Source organism: Atractosteus spatula, chromosome 9, assembly GCF_055471065.1.
Source record: "Atractosteus spatula isolate fAtrSpa1 chromosome 9, fAtrSpa1.hap1, whole genome shotgun sequence".
Taxonomy (NCBI): domain Eukaryota; kingdom Metazoa; phylum Chordata; class Actinopteri; order Semionotiformes; family Lepisosteidae; genus Atractosteus; species Atractosteus spatula.
The window spans coordinates 53796280-53814700 of record NC_142714.1 but is presented as its reverse complement, the minus strand read 5'-3'; the positions used below and the strand labels follow the sequence as shown (position 1 = coordinate 53814700).

General features: G+C 47.0%; 1 protein-coding gene across 2 annotated transcripts in view; it reads right to left on the bottom strand.

The window, feature by feature from the left end:
- Positions 1 to 18421, bottom strand: part of LOC148828898 (ATP-binding cassette sub-family C member 5) — a 25977-nt gene extending 7556 nt beyond the window's left edge. For both annotated transcript variants that reach the window (XM_088924954.1, XM_088924955.1), the window contains exons 1-21: positions 18167 to 18421; positions 17995 to 18069; positions 16454 to 16638; positions 15917 to 16072; positions 13400 to 13547; positions 11948 to 12181; positions 11136 to 11309; positions 9823 to 9970; positions 8277 to 8425; positions 7492 to 7599; positions 6823 to 7158; positions 6351 to 6422; positions 5640 to 5764; positions 5361 to 5433; positions 4900 to 5103; positions 4193 to 4318; positions 3821 to 3929; positions 3330 to 3517; positions 2736 to 2882; positions 786 to 915; positions 478 to 631 (exon numbers count right to left, since the gene is read on the bottom strand). In XM_088924954.1, coding sequence (XP_088781080.1) covers positions 478 to 631; positions 786 to 915; positions 2736 to 2882; positions 3330 to 3517; positions 3821 to 3929; positions 4193 to 4318; positions 4900 to 5103; positions 5361 to 5433; positions 5640 to 5764; positions 6351 to 6422; positions 6823 to 7158; positions 7492 to 7599; positions 8277 to 8425; positions 9823 to 9970; positions 11136 to 11309; positions 11948 to 12181; positions 13400 to 13547; positions 15917 to 16072; positions 16454 to 16638; positions 17995 to 18036 — 3008 coding nt within the window. In that variant the 5' untranslated portion in view covers positions 18037 to 18069; positions 18167 to 18421. The remainder of the gene's footprint in view (positions 1 to 477; positions 632 to 785; positions 916 to 2735; positions 2883 to 3329; positions 3518 to 3820; positions 3930 to 4192; positions 4319 to 4899; positions 5104 to 5360; positions 5434 to 5639; positions 5765 to 6350; positions 6423 to 6822; positions 7159 to 7491; positions 7600 to 8276; positions 8426 to 9822; positions 9971 to 11135; positions 11310 to 11947; positions 12182 to 13399; positions 13548 to 15916; positions 16073 to 16453; positions 16639 to 17994; positions 18070 to 18166) is intronic.

The following is an 18421-nucleotide window of genomic DNA, read 5'->3' as shown; positions in this document are numbered from 1 at the left end:
ACGACTGGACAGCAACAACAGGGAACCAGGTGCGCAAGAGGACAGCCTTCGATTATCCTTTCACAAAGCAGCGCTGCTTGGTTTACTTCATGCCATCGAGTTTTTAGAGACTCCAGTTATTAAAGCAAGCTTTAGTATTTCTGTTGATGAATGATGTCTGACGAGGGGATGAAAACAGACCATTGTACACTGTGAGTCACAACATGGGATTTTATAAATATGCATACTATATATCTCAAGCTGGGAAGTTTCAGAAATTAAATTAGTTACATAATTAATAAGCAACAGGCTTAATTCAAGAATATCACCAGAAACAAGCTAAACCCTTTTGTTTTACACAGAAGTTTTGCACCAGTACCTTCAAGAGGCATGATCTCCTACTGTGTCCAACAACTACAAACAGAAGACTGACTCTTCTGCAATGTGAAGAAACTGATGAGTTTAGCTGACTGAGGGTAAGGTTTTGCTTTGTCTCACCTTGAGATGCGATTGACCAGGAACAGGAGGAGACCCAGGGGCAGGATAGAGAGCAGGATCCAGGGGAAGACCATGCTGACCATCACCAGGCAGAACAGCACCATGGCCAGGCTCTGCAAGAGCATCTCAGCCTGCATGGGCAGACGCACATCCACTGAGGAGACAGGAAACACTACGCATTGAGCAAAGGCAACACCAGCGCACATGGGTTCTAAGACATGCAATGGGCAAGCTGGCACACAAGCTGAGGGGCTGAGGAAGCCGCAGCTCTCCTGAGCCCAGGAGCTGCTGAGGCTGGAGGGACTCACCTTCATCCAGGTCCCTGGAGAAGCGGTTGAGGATACGGCCGAGAGGCGTGGTGTCAAAGAAGCTCATGGGGCTGTGGAGGACTCTGCGGAACAGGTGGTCGTGGAGCGTGGAGGCGGCTCTCAGCGTGTACTGGTAAAGAGACACACTGCGCGTCACTCCGCACCACAGCGCACATGCAGACGCTGCATGAACTGCGCTGGATATTGTTGGCATGCTCAATAACAACAACATTTCTAACATGGCTCCGTACTAAAGGGTCAGGCAATTTAAACTGCAGGCTGAAGAAGCCTTAATCTTTTAAATCTGAATTTGTTTTTACTGTTGACCTTTACTGTATGTATCAAAATTTACAAATCGTGAAGACATATACAGTACAGTACAGAAAATCACTCTCCTGAGCAATCAAGCTCTTAGGCTCACAGTAATAATGGCTAATTGTTTTTTTTTCTCTGGGAACTCTGAAAATAAGAAATTAATCAGAATGAATATATTGCAAACAAACATTTAAGGACCTAATGACTTTTGGCATAAATTAAAAATGTGGGTTTTGAATTTAATCATTAAAATTCACATTTTTGTCATCACACCTCTGGAAGATAGATCATCTTTCTTTGAAGATCTAACAAACCCAAACATACTTAAAAATACAGGGGGAAATTTAAATGCCCTTGCGGGGATAATTCCCACAAACAGAAACGCAGGCAAATTCTAATACAATTATACTGGTTCAGTGAAGATAAATGGATGTATCCCGCAGGCGCTGCTCGCAAATGTTCTTTCAATTATTGCAATTCCTGTCAAGGAACTATTGCACAGAAAGGAAATGAAACAGAAAGACACTGACTGAAAGTCTCAGAAATTCTGGGACTATTCTGTGCATTTCTGAGAGATACAAATAGATTCCCCGCTGAAAAACTGGAGGATATTATTGACAGAAGTTTGTAGTTTAGGAGCTGTGCAATTCCATGGGTCTCTGCAACAATGGGTAAGTGCACATACACTTACAGCATGCAGAATCGAACAAACTGTCATGTGCGCTTACATGTCAGTCTTCATGACACAGTGAACAGCTAAACAGAACTGTTAACTGTTTAAGAAACAGAGTTCCGATTTTTCTTCACCAATCTGTGAAAGCTGGCTAACAGTGAAGAGAGTCTAGAGATGATAGTGGCTGTAGAGAGACTCTCTAGTGCTGCCTGTACAGCTTGTAACTCATAATGCAAATGAACTAAAAAAAACACAATATCAGACTTCTCAATATTTATAGCACGTTCATTTCCTAAGCACAACAGCAGATGTAAATTTACTGCTTATATTGTGTGCACATAAATAAATAAACTTAGATTAGTGGAAAAGGCTTGTGAGCTCTGAACCCTTTCTCCTGAGGCACAGAAGAAACAGGCAAAGCTACTTTGCACATCTCAATTTGAGGCACTAAATTAAGGCAAGTGGCAGCAACTCTCAAGGCAAAGAATGGAGAAAAAAGGTCTTTATTGTTAGGAAAAACAGCAGCGCTTTTCAGCAATAAATGATTATCTGGATATCATCATGGGATAGACACAGCTCTGGTAAAACTAATTACAAGAATTCATTGCTTTTATCTCAAAGGATCATACAAGAGGGGTCCCACTTCATCCCCCACTGATGTGCAGCACCCATTTAGGTGACACATGGCAGCCATTGGCAGCACAAGAGTCAACGCCCCTATTCCTTTGAACATAGATCTTTAATGGGATCTTAAATGGCATAGTAGAAAGGACCCCCGTTTCACATCTCATCCAAAGGATGACACCTCCTTCACCACAGTGTCCCATTTCACCACACTGCGGCATTGCTTTGGTCCAAAAGGAACAGTGCCACCTACGGGTCCACCAACACCACTGACAGCAGCAATCTGATTTTCCCTGGGATCTCCCAATGCTGACAGCCAAGGCCTTGCTGATGGATACCTTCACGAACACCAGCCCCCGCACTGCCTTCAGCAGCAGCAGGGCCACCATGGAGAGCATGTAGACGGTGGAGTAGGCCTGGAAGTGCGGGTTCAGCCTCATGCTGTCACTGGCTACCGTCTCATTCCCCAGGAGCTCCGACGAGTTCTAAGCAGAGACAGACAGACCGGCCACGGCCGCAGGAATCAGAACATCGCCATCATCATTTACATACAGTCACTCGCCACAGCAATCTTAAAACAGCAAACAAAAAAAACTATGAGCTGTTGAAATGATGTACAGAAGCTGTGTTTTGTCTGTTTCTCTAACATTGAGAGACAGGATAGTATAAACGAGCAGTGCCTGTCTCTTTCTCGTTTTGTGAAAACAGCCAAAATTCAAACTGGGAGTCCTGGTACCCCAGAACTTGATCGATGTTGCACACATTGAATCCATTTGACCTGACCTGGTCCTTCCATTGCTAGCACTTTAACGTTCAAAGAATCTCATCAAGCTACAGCTTAAAAGATCTCACAGAGTCAGCGTTAAGAATGTGTCGAGCGTTAAGAATGTGTTGATCCACATTCCCACAATGCTCCGGGAGGGCCCACTCACCCCACTGCCCTGACGGATCCAGTAGCTCAGCCACCAGTTACTGAAGGCAATGCTGCCCGTGGTGAGGAGGAAGAGGAAGATGTTGGTGAGGAAGGCCAGGGCGCCCCCTGCTGCCTTTATGTAAGCTCTGTACACAGACCAGGACACTGCCCCCAGGCCCTTCTCCTCTGCCTTCATCAGCTGGCCCGCTGGAGAGGCAGAGACACACGCTGAGACAGAATCGGTCTCATCTTGCTTCCGTGGAGAGAGAGAGTCACATGCACAGGCCTTTTCCCCTGTGGTGCTGAGATTTGCCGAGTAGTTTCTATATCCATAGATCACTGATGTAGTGTATATCCTCACTGCTGAGGCAAATCACTCCCAGTTCCCCGCAGTGGATTAACTCTGATACAGCAATATCCCACTTTGTCAACGCCGGGAGCTGGAGACCCTGCAAACGTGCCTGGGGACAGGTGCAGGGATAGAGACTGTGAGAGAAGCGCATCCCTTACCTGCCCTCCTGTCGCTCAGCTCGCTGTCCGTGCTCCTGACGCTGGGGGACAGCTGGGCTCTGCCCTCCGCACCCTGCGGTCTGGTGCTCATGTCCTTCCGCACCAGGTTCTGCAATAAAGGGCTTCAGCTTAGAGCACCAGAGGAGATATCACAGGGGTTTCTGGGCATAATAACATGCTGTTGCTTGTCTAAGGAAGGAACAGAATGGTAAATACAAGATTTATTATAACCATTATTAAATGAAAAGGGAAAACATTTTCCTTCACTGGTTGTTTTATCTGCCATCCCCATGGTATTGACCTTTTTGGTGATGGCCTCTGAAGAGCCTTATGTCTCTTGCCAGAAGGACGGGCCCCTGGCTGGGCGCTTACCTCCCGCTGCAGGCTGCTGAAGAGCGTGGCGTAGTGGCAGCCCCGGGCCATCAGCTCCGCGTGCGTGCCCTGCTCGGCAATCCGCCCCTCCTTCATCAGTACCACCTCGTCGCACTCGGGCAGGAACTGCCAGACACCAGACACGCGTCAGCCAGCTCTGCCCACATGCCAGGGACAATCTGACCAGAGGATAGATTCAGTACCACTCGGCAAGCGACAGGCTCAAGGCAGGGCACACCCTGGACAGGACGCCATTCCATCCCAGGGTGGACACAGCCACAGACACTCAAGGTAGGGCCAGTTTTCCTGGAAGCCAATTAATCTCCGAGTATTTCTTTGCATGGTGGGAGGGAAGCAGAGCACCGAGAGGAGAGCCACGCGAGCACAGGGAGAAGTTACGAACCCCCAGGTCCAGAATTGAACCCAGGGCTCCAGCTCTGTGAGGCAGCCATGCTGACCACTGCACCATCATGCCGTCCTCAGGACTTAGATGTGAATCCAGAAATCCTACTTCCGCTATAAAAGTTGTTTAAAATTTGAGTAAAACAAAACTGGAGCGCGACTGTACTTCATTCCGAATTGATGTATAAATTCAGAGCACTAATGGCTGCTGAGTATTTGCACACATGCACGGGGCAGCTGGCGATCAGCAACAACAGCAGATGCTCCTCATACACAGCAGGGTGCAGAACCCCGAGATGTCCTACCTGCAGCTGGTGTGTGACAAACAGCACAGTCTTCCCCTTTGCTGCCCCTTGGATGGCGCTGTGGAACAGGTGAGCCCCCACGTGGGCATCCACGGCGCTGAGGGGGTCGTCCAGCAGCAGGAGGGGCCGGTCGCTGTACAGGGCTCTGGCCAGGCTGACACGCTGGCGCTGGCCGCCACTGAGGTTGGCTCCTCGCTCTCCGATCTACAACACAGCAAACATGCGGAGACCAGCAGCTCCACAGCTGCAGAGCCCAGCCTCAGGAAGCACGGGGCCTCCGAGCAGCCGGGAGGACACTGGGGCTGGAGCCCAGCTACGCTTGGATACGAAATGACACAAATCCGAAATTTAAAAAAACTCGCTGAAAAAGCCGTGTGAGGGCCTAGAACTGGAAAAGCTTCCAGAGCTTGAGGGAGACTCTAACAGTAGTTAATGAAGCGTGTTGTGTGAGAGACAATCACCTCCGTCATGTCTCCATGGGGCAGCTCAGTAATGTCGGGGTCCAAGCAGCAGGCCTCAAGAACAGCTCGGTACCTGGGACAGGGAGTACAAGGAGCAATGAGAGGACAGGAGCTGTTACAGAGAGAACTTGCACAGTTTTAGGCTCCCAGATTCAATCAAGGTTTAATAAAAAAATACAAAAATATCCTTAATCAAAAACTTAAATTGTCTGTGTTACGGAACAAAGAAGCCTAGACAGACAGATGGGCTGACAGAGATGCTGTATCTGCATTTCTTACTTTTTCTCATCATGTTTCTTTCCAAACAAGATGTTCTCCTTCAGCGAGTCATTCAGAATCCACGCCTGCTGCGGTACATAGGCAAACCCCCCTGTCACTGCAATGGAACCTTCCAGCAGGGTCATCTGGAGAGAAGAAACACCTGAGGGTGAGGCTGGGACTGAACCATTGCAAGGCTGGGCAAGGGGCCAGTGCGCCAGATAGAAGCAAACTGGGTGCAGAGCAATAGACCAACGGATACACAAGAGAAACCTCACTACTATAAATATTTGTTTTTTTCAGATGAAGCAGTGTGATGTAGTGATAACAGCTTTAGACAGAAGAGTTGTTGGTTCAAACCCCAGGCAAGGTGCTGCTATTGTTCCCCTTAAGTGAGATACTGTATTTCACTCAGCTTGTTCCAGTAAAGGCCCTGCTGTATAAATGGGTCTCCAGCCAGTCACTGTCAATAGGACTTTCTTTTCAATTGACCTTGCCGGTAATAAAAAAAAATAAACAATGCTTTTGAATCAAGAACGGGACTAATCACAGATGACCAAGAACACACAGCTAACTCAAAAACTTTTGAAAAGCTCCAGTCATGGACAGGCATTACAGAAACAATCCCAATGAAGGAAGAGAGGGATCTCCAAGGAGATGCTGAGACACAGGAGGAACAGCACCACACAGGGCCAGGGCGAAGGTGAAGAGACTCGGGGAGCGCAGCCTCACCTGTCCCAGCAGAGCCGACAGGAGAGAACTCTTGCCACTTCCCACAGCGCCACAGATCCCCAGCAGCCTGCCCTGCGGACACAGCAGAGCCGTGAGCGTGCGACAGGACAGGAGTCCTCCCCTCTGGATTCACAGCACAGCCGTGAGCGTGCGACAGGACAGGAGTCCTCCCCTCCGGATTCACAGCACAGCCGTGAGCATGCGATAGGACAGGAGTCCTCCCCTCTGGATTCACAGCACAGCCGTGAGCATGCGACAGGACAGGAGTCCTCCCCTCCGGATTCACAGCACAGCCGCAGAGTTACAGGCGAGGCGGAGGGCTGGCTGTAATCGTCACTGTGAAGGAGGGCTCCCAGATGGAAGAACACAAAAGCACAGTGGACGACAGTAAGGTGGCAGAGGTGGGAGCTTGTGCAGGAACGCACAGCAGAACCACAGCCCTTTAGGGGGGAGAGCCAGGTGCGAGCTATACCTTCCTGACGTGCAGGTCCACCTGCAGCAGCGGGCGAGGGTCCTGTCCCGAGGTCACAGTGCTCTGAGGGCTGTCCTGCTCCATGTTGGGGAGGAGGAGTGGGCCGCTGTGCTCCCCAGGGCTGCCCTTCTCCTCCTCCCCGGCCATGGACCGGCTCAGCCTCTCCTCCCGTAGCACCCTGTCCATCGTCCCCGCTGGGCCGGACCTGGCGGCTGCTGTCCAGCCGCTGTCACTTCCGCTCGGCCAGGCCAGCGTGGCCCCGCTGAACTCCACTGCGTTCTCGGGGTCCTCCACCCTTGCCGTCAGGGCCGCGCGCTCCTCCATCTGGAACAGCCGCTGCGGGATGGAGACAGGCACACTGAGCAGCGCCCCCAGGAGGAGAGCTTCCCGGATTCTCTTTGCTTTCAAAATTAAACTCACACTGGTATTCCCCTCCACGGGCATAATCGGTGGAAATCAACTTTCTGTTCATCTTAATATCTGTTCCCTAAAGGTTCTGTTCACATTTTTGTTAAAATTAAAAACAAAAAGTCTTTGCCATAGTGTTGAAAAAAGGTATTACCCACAATTAAGACTACGGCAAGTTTACAGAGACATGATCGAAGTGATCGAAGGAATGTCTGCCACAGATGTTTTCTTCTTCTAAATGAACTCCATATCAGTAATCACCTGAAAACGCCTCACTGCCACAGCACCTTCAGACAAAGTGCGGATAGCCAAGGGTATGACCTTGAGGGCAAAGGTCATGGAATTGAAGATGGCGACCACAGTGAAGGCCTGTCCAGAGAAAAGAACAGAGGACCAGCTCAGCTTGTTGTGCAGTCTTTCAAGGAAAATCCTGGGATAAATGTGACACATGACTCAATGAATTTGTAGTGTGTAATGCTTACATTTAGAGTACTTAACCTTTTCGTACTGAGTTAGAATAATCAGAACGCTCTATCTGCAGAAACCCACAATTCAACCAAACTCTGAAGCAAATTATAAAATATGGACTTTTACGTTAATGTAACATTGTCACAAAACAATTTTAGTCTGCTTTACAGTATTACAGTACTAGAAAATAGCAGTAAGTGGACTGAAAGACATCTAAATCAGAAGAAATGCTTTTGAACCAAGTTATTTCTAAAGGCTTAAGCACAGAATCTCAAAAGTGCTCTCTGGTTGAGGTCAAAACAGGGTTCCAAAAATGAGATTCACTCAGCCAGGAATCAGTTGTCTAAATGCAAAATATTTCAAAGGCCTTTGTCAATGGGCTTTTCAAACTACACTACTGTACAAGCTCTATTGTTCTGCCCAGCAAGACACAGAAGAATCTGATATGCACCAGGCAGAGGGAGACCATGTGTCCAATCTGAACTGTGCTGAGGTCATAACCCAGCGCCATGCACAGAGTGAACCCACCTGAGCTGCGCTGATGTCATAACCCAGCGCCATGCACAGAGTGAACCCACCTGAGCTGCGCTGAGGTCATAACCCAGCGCCATGTGCAGAGTGAAAGTGCACACACTGGCGATCACGACAACAACCGGAGCCATGCCCACTGTGATGGTCTGGACATAGCCAGCTCGCTCCAAGATCCCCTGCTCCTTCGACCGGACCGCTGGGACACAGAGAGGGAAGGAACGATCAGTCTGCCGAAACGCAGCTACAGTACATGACACCAAACAGGATGAGTAGCGAACACAGAAGCAGCTACCAGGGACTTAGAAAAAGACTTTAAAGATGAATTGGTCAGACACTTGTCCAATCATAATAAGACATTATCAAGTACACAGAGATCCACACTGCCAGGTAGGAACTGGCAGTAGGAACACACTGTAACATAACCACATGTGATTCCCCCTTCATCAGCTGTGCCTCCCTGTGTCCCTGAATCGGCTGGGGAGAGGATCTCAGGCCGCCATCATTCATAGCCAGCCCCTGAGGAGCACTCAGAGCATGCGGACACTAGGAGCTCTGCACCTTCCATCTTACTGCTTCCTGTTCTCTAGCCAAGATATATTACAGTGTCTCTGATCATGTAAATGTTTCTGTGCCCTGTATCTAGCAGTGCCCTGGTACCCCTTCGAGCTTGAGGGGATTATTCAAACTGTCGCAACCAGTGTTTCTGCCTCCTGAGATATAGGCAAACTCACAACCCAGCAGCAGAAACAAGGTGTTCTCCCAGATGAAGCAATAAACTGTGTCTTCTGTAAATTAAAGGAATATTGTTCCATTTAATTTAGCAGCTAAAAGACTCCAAGGACGAGATGAAGTACGCTCTGTACATTTTCAGATCTGTTATTCAAACCATAAGGAGGGTTATATATAGATCTTCCATTGATGGTTATTAATTAAAGCAAATGTCTAAACTGCAGGTTAATGGAATTAACGGGCTGTCAAACTGGAAAGAAGCTGCTTGTTTAATTGGTGCTCCTTTCTGAAGCACCTAAGGATCCTTATCTGTGATGAATGGGACAGCTTCAATGTTCACTCATTTATTTAATCACTCCTTGGCTGAGCAACAAAGACTACTATGGAATTCAAGCACTAGAGAGCCTTGGACTCTCAGATCAGCCCTGAAGACTAGAATTTTACAGCAGCTCAGGTAGCAGCAGGGCGGAGAGCAGTTTAGGACAGTGAAGCTTGTTAAATGAATCACTTGGGTACTGGAGAGATGTGCTGAAAGGGCTGGAAATGGAAATTTGTGGAGATGTCTGGTGCACATACTGATGTGTGGATGTGGGAAAAGAGAGGCCCTGGCAGAGACTTAGGGAAAGAAAAATAGAAATTTTAGAGAAACATTTGACCTCTATTGAAGACTTCCTTCATGTAGAGATCCAGGTTAGCTTATACTGTGCTCCTGGCTGAAAATCACACGGAGATTTAGGAATAAAACTATAGCCTGGCTAGGTGCCTGTCTGCGTCACTATGAGCTGATGTACAAACTGTGGGGTCTCCAGTGTGCCCACGTGCAACTTGGAGAGCTGAGACACAGGTCGCTGGGACATTACTCACTGTGCACATTGTGAGCAAAGGCCTTCTCCCAGCAGTACATCTTGATGAACTTAATGCAGCCCAGAATTTCGTTCATGAGGCGCACACGCTGGTCTGTCACAGCGACGCACTGCCGTCGATAATGAGCCGTCAGCCGCGAGGCAACCATCTAGCAGAGGGGATGGGAGTTTAGCACATCAGAAGACAGGAATCAAACAGCTAGAGCTGCACAGAGTGCTCATTGACTGGACAGCTCTAACTCGCTTGCATCCTACATGCTAAGAGATTCTCCCAGAGGGAATGAACTGGGCACAAGACACAGAATCAGAGTCACACTCTACTCCCTTCTGTTTACAAAGAGGAGCTTGTTTATTCTACAGTGTGATCAATTCACAAAGGTTTAGGACAGTAAATACAATTTTAAATCGGGGACTCTAGGCAAATTGGATAAAGTAAAAAAAAATCTTCATCAACATTTTTCATCAAAAAGTTTTTTTTTTCATGACACTAAGGAGAAGAGGAAATAGAATCAAATGAAAGTTCAACAAGCTGTGATTTTCGCTGCAGAATGATGTCACAGATTCTGATCACATGTCACAGATAGAAAAATCAGCCTGGAACTTGTAAGTTCTTGTCTATGCTTGCAAGAGAGGTGACCTGAAGTTCTGAATTAGTTAAGAAGGGCAATTTTCCAAACTGTAAGAACCAGCCTGATAATTGGGGTGATGTTACAGAAAGGTTTTTGAGTAGTAATTGGGTTATAGACAAAAACCTGAGATGGGACAAATGTTGTGGAACCATTTTTAAAAAGGGCCAAAAGAGACCCTATTTCTTGGGAAACTCCACTTTTTAAAGGTAGAAAGAACTACATTTTCTACAAGTCATTTATTGAATGTGTCTTAACATACTGTCTCACTTGTTGGTTTGGCAATGTCAATACTACTAATTGTAAAAGGTTAAGAAAATTAGTGAAAATAAGTAGAAAAATAATTGCAAGAAATCAAATTAACTTAAATATCCTCTACAAACAAAGGGTTGTAATGAAGGGCAAGAGTGTCACTCCCATCTGGTCTCATCCCTGCTGCAAATCTCTCTTCAACAGTATAAAGTAAATCTCTTATCTCCTGTATCACCAGGGTACTGTCTTCTCTGTTGTATAGTTGTATAGATGTATTGGACTTGTATTGGACTGGCTGTAAGTCAAATGTCCCCCAGAGGATAATAAAGCTGGAAATGCATAGAATTTGCTAATAGCTTTTACTCTGACTGACCCACACTGCAGACCTTGAGTGCCGCAGGGTTGTTGTGTGAAGGTGTCCCAAGAGGGGGCATACCATGGAGGGATAGAAGAGGATGAAAACAGCCGAGCCCAGCAGTGCAGTGGGTCCCAGGAAGGCAGCAGTGTAGGACAGCCCCAGAGCGGCCACTATGGGGCCCCCTGCCAGCAGGCACCCCGCAACGGCCGCCTCATACAGCCGCTGCCCATCCCCGGAGCACATGTTCACCAGCTGCAGGAGCGACAGGCAGGGAGAGGTCAACATGAGCACGCAGCCGCTGCCTTTCCTGCAACATCATCCAGTTTCTAGAGCCTCTGTGTGCTGAAGCATGCTGAAAGTACCCCTCTAATGGACATAATTACAGAAATACCTCTTGGCAGCCTTTACAATCACGGCTATACACCACAGAGCACTGCAAATTGCTGTGTTTTCACACACGAGAGAGAAAAACATACAAAACAAACACTACCAAGCCCTCCTCCAGTTCTTTAAGTTCTTTATCATCCTCTCTTCTCTTAGAGAACAGGAGGACTGCAGTAATCTGAAGGGAACTGTGACGAAGAAAATTACACCCCCAAAGCTAAATAACACCTGCATTGTGTTCAAAAAGAGACACAGACAAAAGGTTAGAGGGCTTTGAAACAAACAGGTTTTCTTCACTATAAGCACACTGCAACAGAGCAGGTCAGCGCAGGTTCAACATGTAGTGTTTATATTACATTTCCATTATCATACATACTGTAATTACAAGTTTTTTTAAATGGTAACAAAAAATATACAGAAGCAGACCACTCAGAGGTCAAAACACCTGTTAAATTGCGTTCTTCTTTGCAAGGCTCTCACTAACAGGTGGCCACAGAGACACTCACCTCCCCAACACTGGTGTCCTTGGTGCTGCGCAGGCGCAGGATCTTCTGGAAGGCAAGGGTGAGCGCTGCCCCCCGTAGGCGGGTGGCAGTGCGGTAGTTCACGGCCCACATGAGCGCAAAGGACCAGGAGCGGGTCAGCTCCATCAGGAAGATCCCGCCCACCAGGGACAGGCCATGCAGCAGCCTGGGCTCCGGGCTCTGGGAATACTCCAGCAGGGCACGGACCAGCAGGGCCTGCGGAGAGACCATGGCCGAGACAGGGAACACGAGAGAGGAGGGTGAGACAGGCGACAGGGTGTTTTTGGAAAAAATGAGAAGAGGAAAAGGAGGAGAAGGAGAGGGAGGGGAAAGACAATAAGAGGATCGTACGATTGTTTTTCGCACTCAACAAGCTTAAGCAATGAAAAGCCAGTTGAGTCCTTTGTGATAAGAGTAACCAAAATGTTATCTGATTATTGTTTTTGGAGACAGAAACATACTGCATAGGAGGCGTTTGGGGGTGGGGGAGGAGGCATCTCTCAGAGCTCACTGCTCTATCTCTGCTCTAAAACAAGACCAGAGGCACATGTAAGTCAAGACTACCCCAGGAATTTGCAACACACAAACATGCTGCTGCCTCAGAGAAGGTATACCTAGTCAGAGCTATTCTGTACATCTACCACACAGTTCAGCAAATGAATGACCAACCTTCCAATACCAAGCTCTTATCTGGAGACACCTGTGCTCATTTAATTTATTGATAAAGTGCAAAATGGGACAATCTTCAAATAAGATCTGTCAGTGAGGACGGATCCGGTCTGACAGCATGCAGCGACTAAACATCAGCTGCTAAGAATGTGTTGCAGTTTGTTCTTTGCTTTCGCTGTTTTTATCATCTGGTGCATGCTCAGAAGAGCCCATTTACTCAAAGCAGAACAATTAGACATTGTTATATCTTTTCTGCTGAGTCATTTAAATAAACCCCTGAGTATGTAAAGAGAACTTTAAACACAAAGAACAGGAACAGGAAAAACAGTCCTGTAGAAATTCCTGGGTGTGACTGTTATTTGACAACTATGTATTCACAGCACTGACACAGAAGCTTCCATGAAGCTCAGACCTTTACAACACATAAGTCCTTGTACAGATACTATACACTGTTCTACACTGAAAAGTAATTTCATATATATTTACAAATATACATGTATCCAAAGACTGGATATAAATTAATTTAGAAAGAACTTTATGGAGCCATGTAGAGATCTACAAACACATGGGTGGGGTAAATTTACTGAGGTCCTATATTAACCTTGCTGGAAAAATTACAAATGTCAAGGATACACAGTAAACTGTAAAAAACAAAGAAGGTCTTTAATAAACAGTAGTTAAAATTAAATTTTAACTGGAATTATGGCAAGGGCATTAAGGATGACGATGCACAATCCAGCAAGGGGAAAAAAGACCTAAACCTACAGGCCCGGTGAAGCCTGTGACCATGGTAACCAGCAGGGCAAAGATGGCCACCAGAGTGCGCGTCTTACAGAACCTCCAGAGGACACTGGTCAGCGAGGCCCCCTCTCTGCCCCTTCTCTTCAGCTCCTCGTGCCACAAGCGCTCCAGCCTGGCACAGAGAGACAGGGAGGCAAGGAGACAGCACGATCCATTGAGGACAAGAGAACTGGCAGCAAAGGAAAAAGAAGACGGGCAAAGGGGATGAAAGCAAGAGTGATCTGCACATGTCTGCTATTGTACACAGAGACTGAGAAACAGAGAGAGTCACGGAGACATACAGACACACAAAGCACGGTTTCCGTACAGGGTATTGCACACTACAGGAAGTGTGTTTCACATTAAAATTAAAAACATCCATTCCATTGGATAAACTGACTCAAATCAAGTGGAGCCAGAAGTAGAAATGCCATCTAAATTGGATGATTCTTGTAACCCTAACCCTACCCTGGCCTGGAATGTGTGCTCATCTACTCTAATTACCATGTTAACAGCATTTTTCAACTTATTGAAAATCTCTCTATACAAGGTCCATTATGAAAGAAAACGAATTTACAAGAGTGTTTATGAATGGATTTAATTGTTTTAGGCTCATATTTTTTGGATTGAGGAATATTACATCAATTTACATCAATATTACATCAATTTCCCTTCGGGATCAATAAAGTCTTATCTATTTTCAAATCTGATGAATGGAGGGCTTCAGAGACAGATCGCAGGATTGTTCTGTGGAAACCCCAGCTAGGGTTAGCAATCCCACAGTAGTTAGACATTTGTAATCCTCAAGTCTGTACTTTAGAGCCCAAATGAACTCTAGGAAGGCCGATCACATTAAAATTGTTCAGAAAGTCCATTCCACTGGGTAAACTCTCACAATTTTGTCATTTCAAGTGGAACCAGAAGTAGAAATTGTGTCAACATTGGATGGTTTTTATAACCTTAACCCTAGCCTTGCCTGAAATATATGCTCGTTTAAATACCATGTTAAAAGCATTTTTCAAATGATTAAAAACTACAGACAGAAGATACATTATTAAAGAAGACAGATTTAAAAGAGTGTTTATGAATGGATTTCTTTTAGGCTCATGTTTTTTGGATTGAAGAACATTTTCAAATCCAATATACTGTGCAGTAGTGTCAGGGTTAAACAAAACAGATAGCTGGAGTTCTTTGAACAGGAGACATAACCACAAATTATTGTGATCAAAATTTCTTTCAATGTCCAATACATCTCCAACACTCAAATGAATCTGCCGTCAGAAACACAGTTGAAGTTTCTGAGTCCTTGTACCGGTGCTCACGAGACTGCTGTAATGTGGACTGCTCTCTTGCTCACTCTCACTCATTTTCTACTGAACTGCTCTTAGCAGGTAGGCAGCAACAGCACATCTCCACCCTCTACCCCCCAGTACACACACAGACCACTTGAGTGAGTCAGTATATTTCTGTTACTGCAGCTCATCGTCATAGAGGGCAAGCAGGAGTGGGTACAGTCCGACTGCATAATGGGAGCAACAGAGAATTCAACAAGTAATCTTCTTAGCACATCTGTAATGCTAATCAATGATTAAACAAAGAGATTTTGATGATACAAGAGATAATAAAAGTAAAAACAATTGTCATTCCAAATATTTACTTCTAAAACACTGGTGGCTGGATTCCACTGGTCCTACAGGTTTCTATTTAAGTCCAAGCCCTGGGTCCTGTGTCACTCAAGACTGACCCTCCTTCTGTAACACTTGACCCTTCCTGCCAGTCTCTATAAAGGGCTCAGCTGCCAATGAGACACTCAGCTTAGAAGAAACAACCTGAGGACAGGGGAACAGTCTTAATGATATAGCCTGTTTTAGGAACAGTGACTCTCTAATCTCTGCTATTAATAACAGCCTTGGCAGAATTATCCCTGCCATCATAATACAGAGGTAGCAGGGAAACTCTTCTGTCTCTCCTTGACTCAGGGAATCCGACGTCAAGAAAAAAACAGCTCCAGTGATCCAGCGTGGTCCCTGCCAGCTGCTCATCTCAGACACACATAAGGAGTTTCGCAGTAGAGTCGACCTCAACAAGGACGTGGCTGCAGCAGATTCCGCACACCTGCCTGACTTGAGCAAGAATTAAATTTGCAGTAGCTCATGCAATAAATCATGTTATAATCTGTTAAAAATAATCAAAAGAGAATGTCATGATCAAAAAATAGTGTTGCAAAGCTTTTGTTCTGAGGTTGTGGTAGCTACAGTTGTGTAGAAATCTGCAACAACATGACTGTAAGACAGTTACCCTTCTGAGAGGATAAGACACTGTGGCAGAAGTACCTGATTGTGAAGAGAAACAACACTCCCCCACCGGAGATAATAAACAAAGATGGGCAGTTGGTCTGTCTGCACTCTTAACCTGAAACTAACTGGTTGCACTGGTTGCACTTAGGAGAATTTACACCTCATCTTGGAGTCGGGTGGGTATACAGTTCCATCTGCGCCTCACCGTTGGCAGTTGGTGTCAGAGGCCTCGTGGCAGGAAAGCCCCCAGATGTTGCCCATCTCCAAGTGAGACATCCTGTGGGCCCTCCAGGCCAGTGGGGACAGCCACTGCAGAGTCATGAAGGAGAAGAACCCTGCGTTGTCCACAGGGTGCTGGTGCCTGCGAGGGGAAAGCAGCGCTGTCAGGCCTGCGGCACCGAGGGCTGAGACCTCTGACCAAACTCCAGCTAAAGAGAAAACCAACAGGCCCCAGACGGCAGCTTCTGGACTCCATGTCAATATTACTCTGGGAGAAAGGTCAGCAGCTGACACAGCAGAAGTGGTCTATTTGCTACAGTGTTCTCAAAAGTGTGCATCAAGACGTCTTTGCAAGAGCTGTGCTTCCGAAACAATCTTTCCTCTGGGAGGCCTGACAGAAGGCAGACCCAGCATATTTACAGAGCAGTTTACAGGAGGATCAGGCGTCTCTCAAGGTGGCAGAAGAGCACAGTGTGAGGCTGTGAATAAAGTACCTGCCCAGCCAGCAGTGCTCAGGGCTCACCTGTGTGTGGTTCTGACGGGCTTGAGCAGCTGCAGGCTGTGACGGTACCTGCCCTTCCTCTTTTCCCCTCGCTCCTCCTCCTCCAGGTCCAGCAGCGCCCGGGGGTCGGTCAGGGCAGGGCTTTGCAGGGTCAAGCCCTCTGCCCGGCCCACGGACTCCAGGGCATCGGGGTACACAGCGGGATTCTGAGCCCGGGACACAAGCGTGGGGCATTAGGCAGGAACAGCAGAGCAGGGGCAACAACGCTAGCTATGGGCTGATGCACTGAAGAGGCCCTGCATATGGACCCTCAGCCTCAATTATGTTCATTCCACAGCTCTGCAACACCACGACTCTGCAGTAACACCCACTGGAGCCACCAGGGGTGCCCTGGAGATTAAACAATGCTGAAGCTGTTTATGACAGAGCAGAAGAAGTATCAGTGGACAAAACAAGCAGTTCAAAATGCTCTCTGCAGGAGTTAATAGTGAACACCAAAAGAAGGGTCAAAACCCAGAATAAAAGAATGAATGATTTGTTCCAAAATATTTACCACTGCTAATTGATGTTGAGAAACTAGCCGTACTGCACAGAAGGGTCTAAGGGTGTCTGTTAAGCAAATAAATCATCAAAGCAATACTGCATCTCTACTGGTCTTTGTTCCTTGCTGGATCGCCATGCAGACTACTGGTGACAGAAAGTGCCCTGCAAGGTCACTTGGAGGGAATATACGGTACAAGCTGCTTATCTATTAAAAGAAGTTGGCTTGTAACACCAAGGGCTTATAGAGGCGGGACTGGCAGACCTACAGTATCAACTGCATGTGCGTCTCAAACAAATATCCCAGTTTCTCCCGCAGCACAGTCAGCGATAAGCACAGTGCCTCTCGGTGTGCTCGGCAGATAAGTCACAAGCGCCCAGAAAACACGCAGTCCTTGGGGTGGAAGGATCTGTCCAGATAGCACAGAGCTTTTGGCTGAAAGGGATACTGTGTGTTGGATTACAGATACACAAAGAAAAAATTACTTTTGCCATTAGAAACCTTGGCTAAATGAGGAGATACGTTTAAGTGAATTTGACTCTGACCAGTGTACATACGAACTGTGAGTGTCAATAGAGTACCTATGGAGTAAGGGCTGCACTGAAGAAATGTCACAGGTGCAGGAAAACGAATCAGAGCTAAGAATACACCCCGACCTCAGCGTTGTACCCGTGTCCCTTACAAATACATGTACCACCTCTAAACTAGTGCACTCGGGGGCTTGTGGTCACGTGTTTCTCTCTCTTAGGAAAGTCAGGTATGCATGCGGCTGACGTCCGTGTGAGACCAGCGAGCAACGCAGCGCAGTCTCCACTAACCCCCCCAGCGCCTGTTCACAGAGCGCAGCGCCTCTGCAGCCGGCTGACAGGAGTCTGTCAGCATCGGATCGCTGTCATGCGCCAAGAAGCTGTTCTATATATCCGCCGATAACAAGCGGCAGAAGCTGTCGGAAAGAGAAAAAAAGGTGCACAGTAGACGAGGGACAGAGAAAGGATGCAGAGAGCTTTGACGAGTGACTTACCGTTTGGCACTCCGAGTCGGATCTGAAAGTTTCTGAAGCCATGAGCAGAGCTTCCTTGTTCAGAAAAGTGGGCTGCTGCGATAATAATACAAATAAAATAATAATAATAATAATAGTGTTGTGTTTTTCAATTGAATTAAAGTTTTTCAGAAATCCCGGCAGTACTACTTACATAGGGAGCGCGGAGACACCGTAGCGAATCAAACAACTTTCAGAACTTCATCGCACCTCCACAGAGCGTCACCGGCGTGCCATTCCACTTGCGAGCATTGTCTGAGCTCAGAGATAGGCGGTTATTCAAAAGACCACACTTTCCTAGCTTAAACTACTGAAAGCATTATAACAGCGCAAAAGGTGCGTTTTGATTCTTTCCGTGCGGGACGCGGTCGGCGAGGTGGGTCCCTGCCGCCTGTCCTGTCTCCAGTCC